Consider the following 15,047-nt stretch of genomic DNA (forward strand, 5'->3'; position numbering starts at 1 on the left):
AGATGCTAAGCCAGTGCCTTCTGTCATATCTCAAGAGTTTCAGAAGGCTTGGAAGCCACAGAAGAAGGTGAATGTACTATGCCTGTGAGCTATACAATATGTATAAAGTACTGTTTTTTTACTAGTATCAAGTTAGGACTTCTTGCTACCACTCCTGCTTTGATGGTGATGCAGTTCTAAAAGAAATCCTAAGAACAATCCAGCAAAAATGGGTGAGGTGAATAAAGATGCCGTTGAAAAATACTTGGAGAACAATCCCCAGTTTGCCAAGGAGTATTTTGACCGAAAAATGAGGGCAGAAGTGCTGGGAAGTATCTTTAAAGTGAGCCCTGGAGATGTGAAGGAAGGAGTCAGCTTCAAAGACATGTCCCGTCTGGAGGAGTGTAACATACTTTTTGAGCTGCTAACAGAAATCCAGGATGAAGGAGGCACTGTGGAAAAGACAGTGCACAAGGCCCTGCAGAGGCTGGCACAGCTGCTGGCGGCTGATCGGTGTAGTATGTTTATTTGTCGTTCCCGAAATGGTATTCCAGAGGTAGCCACCAGGCTTCTCAATGTCACTCCAACTTCCAGCTTTGAGGAGAATTTGGTGAAGCCAGACAATGAGACTGTTTTTCCTCTGGACATCGGGATAGCAGGATGGGTTGCTCATACCAAGAAGTTTTTTAATATACCTGATGTGAAAAAGGTAAGTGACTTCTATTGGGGAATGGGTTTCTGTGCATTTGCTTACTCAGTTTCCTGCACAGGGCTTGTGGTATAGAGTCATTCTTCAAAAACATCCCAGAGAAAGAAATCCAGGCCAAAAGCATGAGAAAAGCAGCAGCAGAGTTTGCTTAAAATCCAATAGAACCACACCATGTAGCCTAGTGGAGTACTTCCAGTATCATTGCACAATAGTTGTAATGTAATTTACTATAATAAGGGAGGAGAATATTCGATTAATAGAGACCAATAAGTACTTGTGTTTCTGTTGCACAACGCAGGCTCCTATTCTGTTTTCCAGTATGGGCTTGCAAGTGCTCTCCCTTATCATTCCATGCTGCCATACATGCATCTCTGAATACAATTAATTTGCAGCTTTTTTAATGAGGATGCTTCTTTATAGGTAGGTGAATGAATCCAGATGAAGATGATGTCAACCTATATGTTCAGCTTCAAGTCTGTCTTTGAATTTAAGATGGCTCCAGATTTTGATAATGTCCAGATCCAGGGCTTTTGTTCAGAACCATCTATAGAAGAAGATTAATGAGTCAGAGCTGCTCTGACATTTTCAAAGTTCCTGTTGAATTTCCACAGAATCACCTTCTTTAGTTATGGTGCTGATAAGGATTATTACAAATGTTAATTAAAATTATGAGTGACCTAACAAATTAAACATGCATGAGTGGGAACTGCTTTAGAAACTGCTCTGAAATACATGGGGAAACATAAATGTGCTTTGGTTGTTGTAGATTTCTTTAAAAATAGCTAACCTTGTAATATCAAATGGTGACAACTTAATCTCTTTTTAGCCTTATGTGGAAAAGCTCAGCATAATCAAATGGAGCTAAGATAATTATACAAGATGACAGTATGGCTTCTCAGTATTACCTGTGCAGTCAATTTAAAATTCTGGGCCATTTTAGAGATGGAAACCACCTCAGTGTCCTAAGCTTAATGTAAATAATGAAAATCTTTATACACTGCAATTATCTATGTTTTCCAGGAGGTAAACAAAAAATAATGTATTTTATCATGTTAAAAGTTGGGAGACATAAAGGAATAAAGCATTACTTTTAAAGCTCAGAAACAAATGAAAATGCACATATATATGTGAAAAGAACATTCCAATATATAGTAAACTACCTCAGATGTAAGTAGGAATCATGGGAGAAAACAGAATAATGACTGATTTGAGAAAACAAATCAGTTGATTTTTAACTGACCACTAAGATGCTTTCTTCAATGGCTGCTGTTCTGACAAGAAGCATCTGACTCACTGCCTCTTACCACCACATGGGGAGATTGGAGGATAATCCTTCTAAATTCATAAGGCTGATTACATGAGAAAAGATCAGGAGGATCAAGAAAGATGTGCCTTCTATCAGACACTGCACTGCTCCCTAATATCATTATGTGAGAGGTGCCCAGAGCAGGGCTGCCCAAATAGTTCTGCAATGGGATTTGTTCAAAATTTTGTGACAAAGGTAATTTGAATATGCTTAAATAAGAGAACCTTTCTGTCCATCTAATCCTGCTAGGTATAGATTTTGCACTCATAAATTAATTCATGTCAGCTGAATATCTGTCCAGCTATTATTCAATCATTCTAAGGTAATCTTTACTTAGGCATCCATTTACTATCTTAGGATTACTGAGGTCTATGCCATTAGGCCCACACTTAAAATTCAGTTAAACCACGGTGCCATTAATCCACATTTGGTAACTAAATGTCATCAAAACATTGACATTTTATAAGTTAATTGCAAAACTCCCAGAGACTTCTCTGGGATCAAGATTTGTTATTTAAAGGTCTCAAAATTGCCACTATTTCCATTCTATTTGTACAAGAAGTGAAGTGTCCAAATCCACACTCCTCACACAGGCAAAGGTCCCACTAATGTCACCAGAATCTTTATCTCCATAAGGAATGCAGAACTGCAGCTTTAGTCAGTAACACTTAAGGAATATAGTTAGTCCATGGCAGCAGAAATAGGCAGCCACTGAAGCCTTTATCATGTTTTTGAAAGGATAATTATTTTTCAGATCGCTTTGTATGCACTTCAAACTAGGTTGTCTGCTACCCAAATCCTAAGCAAAAAATGACAAGCAGAGTTAAGCCAGAGAGGAATTTTGCCCCTACTGCCTTGTCAGAATACAAAATGCACAATCAATAATTTTAGATGGGTATAGTACCTTAAAGATGTCATGTCTAACCACTTTCTATTGTTGACACAATCCATATCCAAACAGCATAGTGTTTAAGTCTTAAGTACATGACAACATTGACAAACCCACAGTGAGACATTTTCATGCTTCAGTCACCACCCCTTTAAAACAAGAGTGAATGTAACAAAAGATCACAACAGCAATAAATCACTGAAAAAACATAATACTCCACTTTTAGTGCCTGGTAGCCAGTTCTTTAGGGATTATCTCCTTCTTCAACCTGGAAAGGTACCAATAAACCTGAGGAAGCTCCTCATCCTGACTAATGCTTCAGAAAAGAAAAGCAGAGGAAAAGATACAGACCTTCCATAATTAACTTAGTAGCCAGAACAGTCTCCACACAAGATTATGGACCTGTTGACTATGAGAGCTAATAGTGTTTAATCCAGGATTTAATAGTAGTGAGAAATAGGAGGCCAGGCAGGACCACTACCCTAATAATTTGCCTCACATTATTCCCAGGGTCTGGCAGAGTATGTGACTCAAATGTTGCAAACTAAAATATAGACTGCATAAAATTTGATATGTCCATTAGTATTCTTTAAATATAAAATGATAACACAGACAACATAATAAAGAAGAGCACAATTACCTTACAACTTCTGCTAAGGCATTATTTCCAAATAAAACTAAGAACTAAGAAATAGTTAAACAAGGAGCATGTCTTCTGGGGAATCTAAGTCTCACATTCTCAGCCTATTAGAACCAATAATAAAGACTATATATATTTGCTTTAATCCATCATGTATTTAAATTATTGCATTATTCCTTTTAATTCAGAGATATTTGAAGACAAAGGTTTAACTGAGGATTGGAAACTCAAGAAATAATATTCCTGGTTATAGTAGAGTATAAAATTATATAAATGGTGAAAAAATGCTTCAAAAGAAGTGAAGGCTTTTGGATTAGATCCATAAAGGGACTAAAAAGTTCTGACACTGAAATAACAAGCCCTCATTTTTAGAGGTCCTGCACTGGAATCCACAATCCCCAGTGAAGTGAACTGAAGAAACAACAGAGTGTGGAGAGATTCTGGTGCTTCCAACTCAGATTAAGGAGCCAGAGCAGTGATTGTTGTGGCATCTAATTTAACCACTGGAAACCTATGATAGAAAACAACTTAAATACATCTGCAAGTTGCAAACACTTGTATCATCCCTTTGTAAACTGATCCAGCTTCAGTTTGCATGAGTCTTTTTTTTGTGGGAGCTCTACTTCTCTTTAATGCAAGGATGGAGGGGACTTTAATTCCAGGCTTATCTGAAGTGACAGGAGTTTCAGATTCATGGGAATGTGCCAGAAGAAGAAACACTCCATCCCTTTTCTTGAATCTACACCAAGTTGTAAAATAAAATAAATATTATTTGAAGAGAGAAGAGAAAAGAGCAATGGGAAAGCATAGTTTTGCAGCTCAGTGGTTCAAACTCTCATGTGGCAGTGAGGAGACCTGGACACCGAACTGTTGTCCAGCTGCTGTGTTAAACAGTTGCTCTGGTAACACACAGCAGTGGTCCTGGGACCAGGCGGTAGTCTTAGACTCCCTCCTAGGGCAAGAAGACATTGCTGAAATCAGATGCATCCATGTCAAAAACATGAAGCAGTGGGAAAACACAGGAGAGAGCAAGACGGTCAATGACACAACTGGTTGCCCTGAAAATGGAAAGAATGGAGTCACTTTGTGGTGGAGTGGGTAGCAGGACAGCCACTTGCTAATAAGATGTCTCAGTTCTTAACTCAGGTTCTGCTAGTCCCCTCACAATGTGATCTTGGAGAAGAAACCCAAATATCCAACATACTGACAAGGCAGAGTATGTTAAAAAAAGCTTCAAAGGCCAGGGGAAGATTGTTAAAATAATTTTAGAGGGAAGTTCTTGATGAACAAACTCAGAGGTGTTAAGATGAGAAGAAATGAGAGCAAAGATACACAATGCTACAGAAGTACTGCCTTCCTGAATGTCTGGAAAGTAATGAGAATTGAAAGAAACAATCCCAAGATAAACTAAAGATGGGGAAAAAATGGAGAGGTAGCCTTTTACCTGGGAAGAAGTTCCATTGTAAATGTTAATGTCTGCTCCTCCATTTTATCTTATCATCTTGATAATAAAAAACAGATTGTCATAAACTCACACTCAATATAGTAAATATTAACTGAAAAAATGGAAATGCGTTCCAATCTGTTATAAAGACAAAGATTCAGTCAACTCACAAGAAATTTTAACACAGGAACAAATTTCTATTAGTTGTGCCTTCCAGAAGAAAAACCCAAACCTTTAATTCTTTCCTTCAATTAATTTGTGCTAAAAGAAGAAAGCTCCAAAAATTGAGGAAAAAATGAACATTAAAAATTAAAATGAAAAGTTCCCTTTTAGCCTAATTTTGGTTTATGTGAAAAAAACACTTAAAGCAATATAATACAGATTCAATTTCAAAAGGTTGCAAAATAGCCACTACATACAGCAAATAACAAACACACATTTCAGTGACATGACTGAAAAGTTCAACCACCAAATGCTGTTAAATACATATTAATTTTTACTTGATTCAGTTTCAGAACTCTAGTGATCTTGAAGATACCAAGTTAATTTGTTCTGTAATGCTAGTAAGTTACATGTCAAAATGCAGTTGTTTTACATCCCTGACAATGCATGATTTTTGCGTGTGGCCTAATGAAGAGCCAATTCATTTAGCTAATTGGTTTTGGTTTTGAATCAGACTGATGACATTTTCATAGCTGATGGTATGTGCTTTTTATTTTCCATTCATACTCAATTATATCATTATGAAACAAAAACATTTGTCAGTTGAAATTAGGATAAGCACAAATAAGAGATGAAGCAATACAGCATGCCAATACTACCTACTCAGTGGTAAAAATTTTATTTGAGAAATCTGAGCCAAGACAAGACAGTCAGTGGGAGAACAAAATAGGAAGAGGAGGAAATACTGCAGGGCTACCAGGAAGAAAAACAGAAACATGTAAAGATCATTCCAAGAAATGTGTGATAATGATGAAAGTGTGACACCAGCTCCTGATGTCAGAGGTTCCTGTGGTTCCTGTTCCAGTAGTGCTCCAGACCCACTCCTGGTCATCACACATCCAAAGGATGATGTATTTTGACCAGTCCGAGCTCATCTATCCAACCCAGAACCTCCAGCCCGACAGGAGCAAAGTAGTCAATACTGCAGGGGGTCCCAGAAAGCCATTCTTCCTCTATGCTTTATAAGGGGAAAGAGGTGGAGGAAAATAGGCATCTGCTTTCTTGCCACTACCACCTCAGCTGCAGGATTAAGTCTTATCACTTCTCCTTAACTGTGATATTTGAGGCACTTTACCAAACTCAGAATGGAGAGGTAGGCTGCACAGCAGATACTGACAGGTCACTTGGAGTCAACGCAACAAGGAAGGAACAGGAAGAGTGTTTTGAATGGGAGTAATGATGATGGTGATATGAAAACCAAGGTGTAAATGTCATCTGTGGGACGTGAACAAAACAACACCATGCTGCTTGCTAGAAAGGCCCCCAGTCAAGGAAGCAAAGGTTTATGGGGAGGTCTCATTTCCTAACATTTCAAACCACATGTGTAATGAAGATGCTGATGGTGTGCCAAATTAAAAGCAATTGGGAATAAGCAAGTATATGGAGATGTGAGAAGCCTCGGTACTAACAACTTTGAGCTGCTGTTCCTATTACCTCAAATCAACCAGAGGAGTGAATCTTCACCCTGACTAGCTGAACAGGGAAGAGGGATCCTTGTTCCCTTATACTTTCATTCTGAGTTGCTTTTCACACTTCTCCGTTTCTCTGTCTTTCCTGCATTTGTACAAATTACATACTTTTACATGTGCAATGGAACCCAAATTAACAAGGGTTACGCTATCTCATTACTTAAAGTAGTTTTTGCATTTTCTGATCAAATTTACACTCAAGAAATAATTTACACGGCAGACTTTGACCTGGAGTTTCCAATAGTGTCAAACTCACTTGCCTCAGGCTGCATTTTGCCGTTAATCCCATCAGAAATGCTCAGGGTTTAGCTCGTTGTTCTGGACCATAGTGTAGCAAATCCCATGATAACATTATGAATTGGAAGATGTACTTCCTTTATTAAATACTGTAGGATGGTTCAATGAACGTTAAAATGATCGTCTTCATTGTTTTCTAAGCTTGGCATAGAATAAAGCCTGTGAAAGGTTAGAAATTTTTACAGAGCTCTTTTTCATAGTTTGCTTAAAGAATTGTGGGATATCTAAAACTAGCCAATGAAGGAGAATTCATCATAAAGGAAACAAGGTCTTTAAAAACTGGTAGAAGGAGACGTAGAAGAACATATCACTCCCAAGGAAGGAACGGAGATCTGCAGGGAGAGCCATGAAATAAGACAGACACAAGATGGTTCCTTCTTATGGGCAGTCCATCAACAAGAACTTTTCAGAAACTATAAAGTAACATTGATATTTTTAAAAAACAAACTACATAATCATAAAGTATTATCTGCTTAAGTAGTCTTTTAAAATTACCTTTCTTCTTGAAATGCCTGTGGTTCCCACGGGAGTGAGTTTCTCCTTTATATTTATTTTACCTTACTATGGATGTGAACTTACAGTTGTGTAGCTACAATTCAGAATCAGATATGGTATAGTCTCAGTAAGCAAGTTTATTTGTAGCTGCTGTATGAGGAAAATAAAAATTATTTTTAGAAAGAATGGCCTTATTTTTCCCTTTCACAGAGGTGTAATCACACTTTTTTCACAACAGTGACTTCTAATTCAGTAAATTCCACTGGTAGTTATGAGGTGGAAATTAGGCTTATACAACTTAAAGGAATTGAAAACTTGAGGCCAAATAATCTAAACATAGAACATTATATTAATATTACATTAGTAAGAGGTTTATAATAATAATGTGTAGTAGTGTTGGTAAGTTACAGTGAGATAAAACTGGTGTCATGGTTTAGAGAATCAAGAAACATGAATTAGCTACTAATTTCAAGCGTATAGGCTAGATCCATAGTAGCCTGCCAAACCCTCTCCAGTTACCTTCTATCACCTGTCTCAGAAAGATGAACACAAAGAGGCATCCTGATTTTCCACTTCTGTATGCTGGTGCTAGCTTAGTGCAAATCCAGGACAAGTTGCACATCTTAGGATGTATCTACAGCACCCATCATTGTACAGTAAATGGCTAGGTATCTTAGCTTTAAATGGAGCTAGTAGAAAATGCTTCCAAATGTACTACAGTTAGTGAGTTATCAACAGATTTCCTTTCCCTCTTTTTTTTTTTTTTAAAGCCTATTATATGATTTAACTGAGAGCTGAAAGTTCACAACATTGCTCTAAAAGATGGTTGGATTCATAAGATCAGGCTCAAATAGACTAAGTGTCCACACTCATATATTTATGGGAGCACCAAGATGCTCTTTTGGCTCTGGTACTGCAGAGCACATTTCTTGCTTATATGTCCATGAATGTGATTTTCCAGACATTGTGAAAAGTGATTTTCTTTGAAAACAAAAGGAGCTTATGTTCTGAAGAGAAAATATTTTAAAACCTTGATTGGAAATAAAAGCTTCAAAACTCCTACCAATTATGTGCAAAATATTCAATAATGAAAAACCTAAATCTAAGCATAAATTTTTGATTGTATATGCAAATCATGTGTGATAGGAGTCTTTGTATATGCTGTGGGAATGCTGTCAATGATGTGTTATGAGGTATTTATATCTTTCTGCACTGCACTATCTAGGCAGAACTCAGGATAGCTTGTGGTTACTGAACTTTTTGTTTATTAACACAGACTTGCATTGCAATTTTCCTATCTTCTGCAAAAATTGTATCACCAAAGTGCTTCTTCTGAACACTTCTGAACACCACTGCTTGTACCTTCAGTCTGGAGTTATTAAGCAAATTAAGACTCAGCAGCTGTGTCCTGCTGGTTCAGCTTACTTGGTGTGTACAGGTCCCTTTTACATATTCAGAAATCCAGGAGTGTCTCAAATTTTTATTTATTCTCTCATAGCAGCATACAGTGCTCTAAAACCAGGAACTTGGGCCTCACCATCATGCTAGGTGCTCTTGGTGAGGCTACAAAACGGGGTCAAAGTATCTGATTTACTTTATTTTTATGGCTAAAACAGTCAGAGATTCAGAAATTGTTACTGAAGCCCCAAACCACACCCAAAACCAGAATGGTTGTGTCAATAGGTAATACATCTCAGAGAAAATGAAATATTTCCATGTAATAACATACTTTTTTTAGCAGACTGCAGGACAGTGTTTGATTCTTAGAACAGACAGAATGACCGGCATTTTCCCTGGATGTCTGTTAAATGAGATACCCCTATACCTTTCTCTGAGAAAAACAGAAAACAACTACTCAGGGAAAGTTTGACAAAAACAGAGGAAGCATCCCCTCTTCACCTGGATGATATATTTGGAACTGGCTACACTTTCCAGGGACCCAAATACAGCCTGATACATTGAACTACAGAGAAAACATACTGGTTACTTTTATTCTTCTCAATGTGACTTATGGGGGTGACGCAGGCTGTCCTTAAGAAAATCAATTCTCTGTAAGACAGCCCAGTCTGTAAATATAGAAAAGACATTTCAGAGTTACTTCCACACATTTAATTCCTTGCACAGAAATGCAGTCCTAGAAGGAAATCTAAAATGCAAACGTAAAAGATGGGCTGTCTAAAAGCTATGAAGAACTGAAGGAAAAAAAAACAACACCCTAATATTTTGAAGACATAATAAAATCCAGTCTACCTTCTCAGGGTTGTATAGGCTATAAATTCAACATATAGCAGAAACAATTGCTAGAGGGAAGAGGGGGGGAAAGAAATTAAGAGGAAAGATCCAAATAGTAGACAAACACTTTCAGTTCTGGCATTTCCTAGCCTTTTCATGCTTGATTTTACAACCTAGAAAATGTTTGTTTGTTTTTTTTTTTGTTTAAGTAGCTTTGTGTATAATTTATGAAAGCAGAAATTCCATTATGTGCCATCCTGCAATGTTTTTTTTTGGTTGAAGTAGCTTTGTGTATAATTCATGAAAGCAGAAGTTCCATTATGTGCCATCCTGCAACATGCTCCAGCCCATCAGCAAGGAAGACACCTTGAGATCCACCACACAGATTTTGGCTGCCTAAGCTAACGCAGTAATTAACAGCAGTAATATGTATCAGCTCTGTGGGTAGACATGCAGTAACAGGTCAGTCACTTTATAAGTGGGTTTACAAATATTTGCTAACAGCAGGGGATTGGTAAGGTTTGGGAATCTTGGTTCTGGGTGGATGTCCTTAAAACAGGACTCCTTTGGCATCCCTCTGGCCCGTTGCCATTCCTATCCATGGTGTTACAATGCAGTCCGACCTTCTGTGGTTACCAGGCCGCTCGCCACTTCTTGACATTCTCATTTAGCACCAACCACTCACCACCTTGAGAAATCAGAAGCAGACCTGTTAAAGGAAATTCAGGGAGAATCTGCCATTGACTGTAGACCAGGACTTGAGTGCCCATCTCTGAAGAAGTTTGAGCACTGACTTGTTAGCAGTGGCAGATGTGGGGGGATGGAAAAGGCTCAGTGAAGACAGAGTTTGGCTCTTTTAGCTGCTTAGTAGAACCATGTCGCTTCTCAGTATGCACATATTGACAGATTTCAATCCCCCAAGTCATAACTCAGTTCATTTAGATGTAATGTCGTAAGAACAACACAAAACACAACCACCTTTGACAAACAGATTTCCCTGACAAATTTCAAATCCCCTTTTTTAAATTAAAGAGAACACTGAAGCATTTCAAAGAAAACACCAAGAATTTCTTTGATATGAGGAAACAAAACAGTTTTAATGAAACATGAACTAGCTTCCCAGTATTTTTTACATAAAAGAATTGAAAGAATAGCTTTTACTAAACCTTCCTCAGCATTTCGTTTCAAGGATGAAATTGGTGGGGTAGTTAGTTGTGGCTTATTCAACAATCACGTGGTCTCCTTCCCACAGAATCACACACCCAACAAAAGCGGCTCTGAGTCCTGATCCCCCTGGTCCTACACCCTCCCATTCACCAGAAGACCATGTCGGGCTGGGAGCAGCAGGAATGGGAGTCTGTCAGACAGGAAGGAGTAAGGAGCAGCTCAGCCAGATGCATACCTGCTGGGGATGCCTCTCTGCCTGAAGCATTTTTAGCCATATATGTTCAGGACAGACGGTAGTTTTAAACATTGTGTGATGGGGCAGTATCATGAATTTTATCTCCAGAAATAATTAAATAATAATAATAAATATTAACATAGCTATGAAGTAATTCTCTTACATGCAAGCCATATGTATTAGAATCTCAGGTAGCCACAAAGTCATATTACTCTCTCCTTTATTCTAGATTTTCTCATATTTTTAATTCCTCAAATTCCTCATCATTCTAATAAAAACTGCACAGAACTTGGTTTCAGAAGCTATATTCATAAGCAATGCCTGAGTTAAGCTTGTACATATAACTCTGCAAGATTGAGTTAAATAATGATAATGGTTTTTGTGAGTATATACCTACCACACTGTGAAACTGTGCGAATAGCATTGCAAACATAAATTATCAAATGAAATGATCATTTCCTCTTGGTGTGTAACTAATTGTTATGTTTCATTTGTGCTTTGGTGTTTTTTTTTCTTTTCTTTCAGAACAACCATTTTTCTGACTTTATGGACAAAAAAACTGGTTATACAACAGTCAGTATGTTGGCAACCCCAATTATGCAGGGTAAAGAGGTGCTTGCTGTTGTGATGGCACTCAACAAATTAAATGCCACTGAGTTCTCAAAAGAGGATGAAGAGGTAATAACCTCAAATGTCACACAACAGTACAGCTGTTAGTTCAACAAGTAGTTTGAGTGAATCTACCTCTTGATTTGATACCTTTGTCTTATTTTTGCTCTTTGTCATTTTTTAGGTATTTAAAAAATACCTCAATTTTATATCTTTGGCCCTAAGAAATCATCATACGACATATCTCTACAATATTGAATCCCGAAGAAGTCAGGTATAGAAGAATTTGTTAATGATAATACTTTGTTTTTGTGTGAAACCATTAATATTCCCACTATTTTATATTCTTGCAACCTTATTGAAGTAAGAATAGCATCTATTTAATTTTTTTTTATTTGAAAATGGTAATGCACCTTATCATTTTATTCTGGAATGCCTAGGATTCCTATGTTTATGTTTTCTTACTGTTGTGAACATTTACCCTCTTTCTCTTTTGTTGTAAATAGATGCTTTTGTGGTCTGCCAACAAAGTATTTGAAGAGCTAACAGATATAGAACGGCAGTTTCACAAAGCACTGTATACTATTCGAATGTATTTGAATTGTGAAAGATACTCTGTTGGTCTGCTCGACATGACTAAAGAGAAGGTAACAATCATTTTGCCTACTTGCTAGAAATTTGCTAGTCCTAACTTTAAGTTATAAAATCCATCCTTCTAATTAATTTGTTCTGCATATTTCTAGTGCACGTCTCTCCAAGACACAAAGTACCATGCTTTCTAAGCCTCTGGGATAATGTATATAAAATCTAACCACATTACAAAATTTACATGCAAAATATAAGCATGGCAAAGGATACAACCATGATAAACATAAAGGCTAATTCTGTAATTTTTCATATTAATAATTCCATGTGAGAAAGGGTAGAAGACAGAAGTGCAGGTCTGATTATTGTTTTATTAATACCTGCCTTCTAAAACAACAATTAAGCTGTACAACCATCCACAGGTAAGCTTCAGATTAACCTGCAATTTACTGGCAAACATTTCTTGCCTGGAATATATTTAACAATGTTTTCTTAATATTGTCTGAAATGTGACCATAGTACAGCTATGGAGAAGGAAAACCACAATTGCTATCCACAGATGTCATGTTATCTATGAACACAGAACTGATTTTTTTTCCTTTTGCTAAACCTTGTGTATCTTTTTCTCAGGAGTTCTATGATGAGTGGCCAATCCGGCTGGGGGAGGCAGAGCCTTACAAAGGCCCCAAGACACCTGATGGACGAGTGAGGATATTAATTTTTCTTTTTATGAATCTTAATTTTGACATTGAGGTTGTACACGTCACCGGCATGTTTTTCTCTTTTTATTTAGGAAATCAACTTTTATAAGATTATTGACTATATTTTACATGGAAAAGAAGAAATCAAAGTAATTCCGTGAGTATTCATTGGCAGCCTGTGAATGTGTGGTAATTAGATATATTGCTGGGATAGAATAATAACATGTCTGTATTGTAGAAATAATTTAATCTCATTCGCTCTCTAAAGGTCACCTCCAGCAGATCACTGGTGTCTTGTCAGTGGATTGCCAACATATGTTGCTGAAAATGGATTTGTAAGTTCATACCAAATGTAAAAATAAAAAGTTTTAGTTCATGCAGTTCTGATTGAACAAAAAAAATCCCAAACCTCCCCACAAACCAAAAACCTCTACAAAAATACCATGCTGCTTCCAGCGTCATTAGTTCCCAGTGAAATCATCTGAATCAGTAGTCTGGATGGAGACAAGCCCTCAGCAGAAACAGCCAAAACATCAGGAAAATTTTCCTCTGATTGTGGTGACACTGGAGGAATAATGTGTGCATCTGATGTCACTTTCCAGGTGTGCTAACTAAGTCTCACAATAAAATGTCAAAGTAAAAAACCATCATATACACAGTTTTACATTTTTCTTTTTTCTTATCTCTTCTTGCATAGACAATATACGTAATTCAAAGTTGTGATGTATGACAGTTATTAGTAATCCTATGGCATTTTTAATAGCAGTAAGGACAGAGCCCTTAGTACTCAGTTATTTCTTTCTATAAACCCCCATGCCATTTTAAACTGGAAGTGATTTTCTTAACAATTATGTTTTTGTACTGTGAGAGATCATACATGAGGGACTTTGCTACAAGCGCTCCAGAATGATGTCTGTTAGAATAACCACATCTAATTTAATAGGAACAGTTTTAATTTCTGTAGCTAACTAGGGTGCTCACTGTTGTCAGCTTAGAAAATAAATATGCCTTTTTAAAATATCAGGCCAAGTCTTGGTGCACATTATATTCCATTTAAACAATCTCTCCTTTTCTTTATGCTGCAGATTTGTAACATGATGAATGCATCAGCCGATGAATATTTCACATTTCAGGTAATTCCAGTAATGTTAATAATTATAGATATCGTAGAAAAATATGCTAATGCTTTCCACCAATTAGTTATACAGTTGATTACATAAATAATTTCTCTTTTGTTTGTGATGCATGGGTCTTAGTGTTACATTGCCTGTATCAATAGCTGTATTACTAGTTTCAAAGAAATACACAACATTTCCTGTTCTTTGGCTTTCCTACAGAAAGGACCAGTGGATGAGACCGGATGGGTTATCAAAAATGTCCTGTCATTGCCTATTGTCAACAAAAAAGAAGAAATTGTGGGAGTTGCAACATTTTACAATAGGAAAGATGGAAAACCTTTTGACGAGTATGATGAACAGATCATTGAAGTAAGTTTAATAGGATTAGAGGCTTTAAGGACCCATATGATGTTAATAAAAATATTATTCTAAAAAGTAATTTTAAAATGTCTAAAAATTTTCAAATAGGCTATATTAACATCTAGCCAAATGTCTATCTTCTTTACAGTTTCTTAAGAATCAGAAATTTTATTTCCTGCTATAAACCTGAAAATTTATGAGAGATCATTTACATTCCAATAATGAACAAAAGTCAGATAAAATTTTATTTTTAATCATTTGACTTTTTAGTGATAGTCAGCATCTCCTAATTAGCAGTGGGTAAGCAAGTATGGCATGCTGCTTGCCAATGGATATCATGCCTGTGATCATGGGAGTTCCCAGAGCATTTATGATCACAAGTACTTAGGCAAGATAAGATGCTACACAGTGTACCCAAGTCCACTCAGCTACCTTAAGCTTCATAAGCCTCACAGTCCTGTATACAAAGTGGGAATATGGGCCCCTAATTACTAGGTTGAGACAAACAACGTCATTAAAAGCTGTGAGGTGCTAACAGAACCTGTTGATGGAAGGTAAAAGCCTCTAACAAGTAGGGTTACACATTGCTT

The 15,047-nt window shown here is 36.9% G+C and overlaps 1 protein-coding gene across 2 annotated transcripts in view; it reads left to right on the plus strand.

Moving 5' to 3' along the window:
• The window catches only part of PDE6C (phosphodiesterase 6C), a 29,971-nt gene continuing 14,924 nt past the window's right edge, over positions 1 to 15,047 (plus strand). For both annotated transcript variants that reach the window (XM_030031266.2, XM_030031267.1), the window contains exons 1-9: positions 1 to 688; positions 11,610 to 11,762; positions 11,878 to 11,967; positions 12,200 to 12,340; positions 12,909 to 12,983; positions 13,072 to 13,136; positions 13,248 to 13,314; positions 14,065 to 14,112; positions 14,317 to 14,466. In XM_030031266.2, coding sequence (XP_029887126.1) covers positions 209 to 688; positions 11,610 to 11,762; positions 11,878 to 11,967; positions 12,200 to 12,340; positions 12,909 to 12,983; positions 13,072 to 13,136; positions 13,248 to 13,314; positions 14,065 to 14,112; positions 14,317 to 14,466 — 1,269 coding nt within the window. In that variant the 5' untranslated portion in view covers positions 1 to 208. The remainder of the gene's footprint in view (positions 689 to 11,609; positions 11,763 to 11,877; positions 11,968 to 12,199; positions 12,341 to 12,908; positions 12,984 to 13,071; positions 13,137 to 13,247; positions 13,315 to 14,064; positions 14,113 to 14,316; positions 14,467 to 15,047) is intronic.

Source organism: Aquila chrysaetos, chromosome 11, assembly GCF_900496995.4.
Source record: "Aquila chrysaetos chrysaetos chromosome 11, bAquChr1.4, whole genome shotgun sequence".
Classification (NCBI taxonomy): domain Eukaryota; kingdom Metazoa; phylum Chordata; class Aves; order Accipitriformes; family Accipitridae; genus Aquila; species Aquila chrysaetos.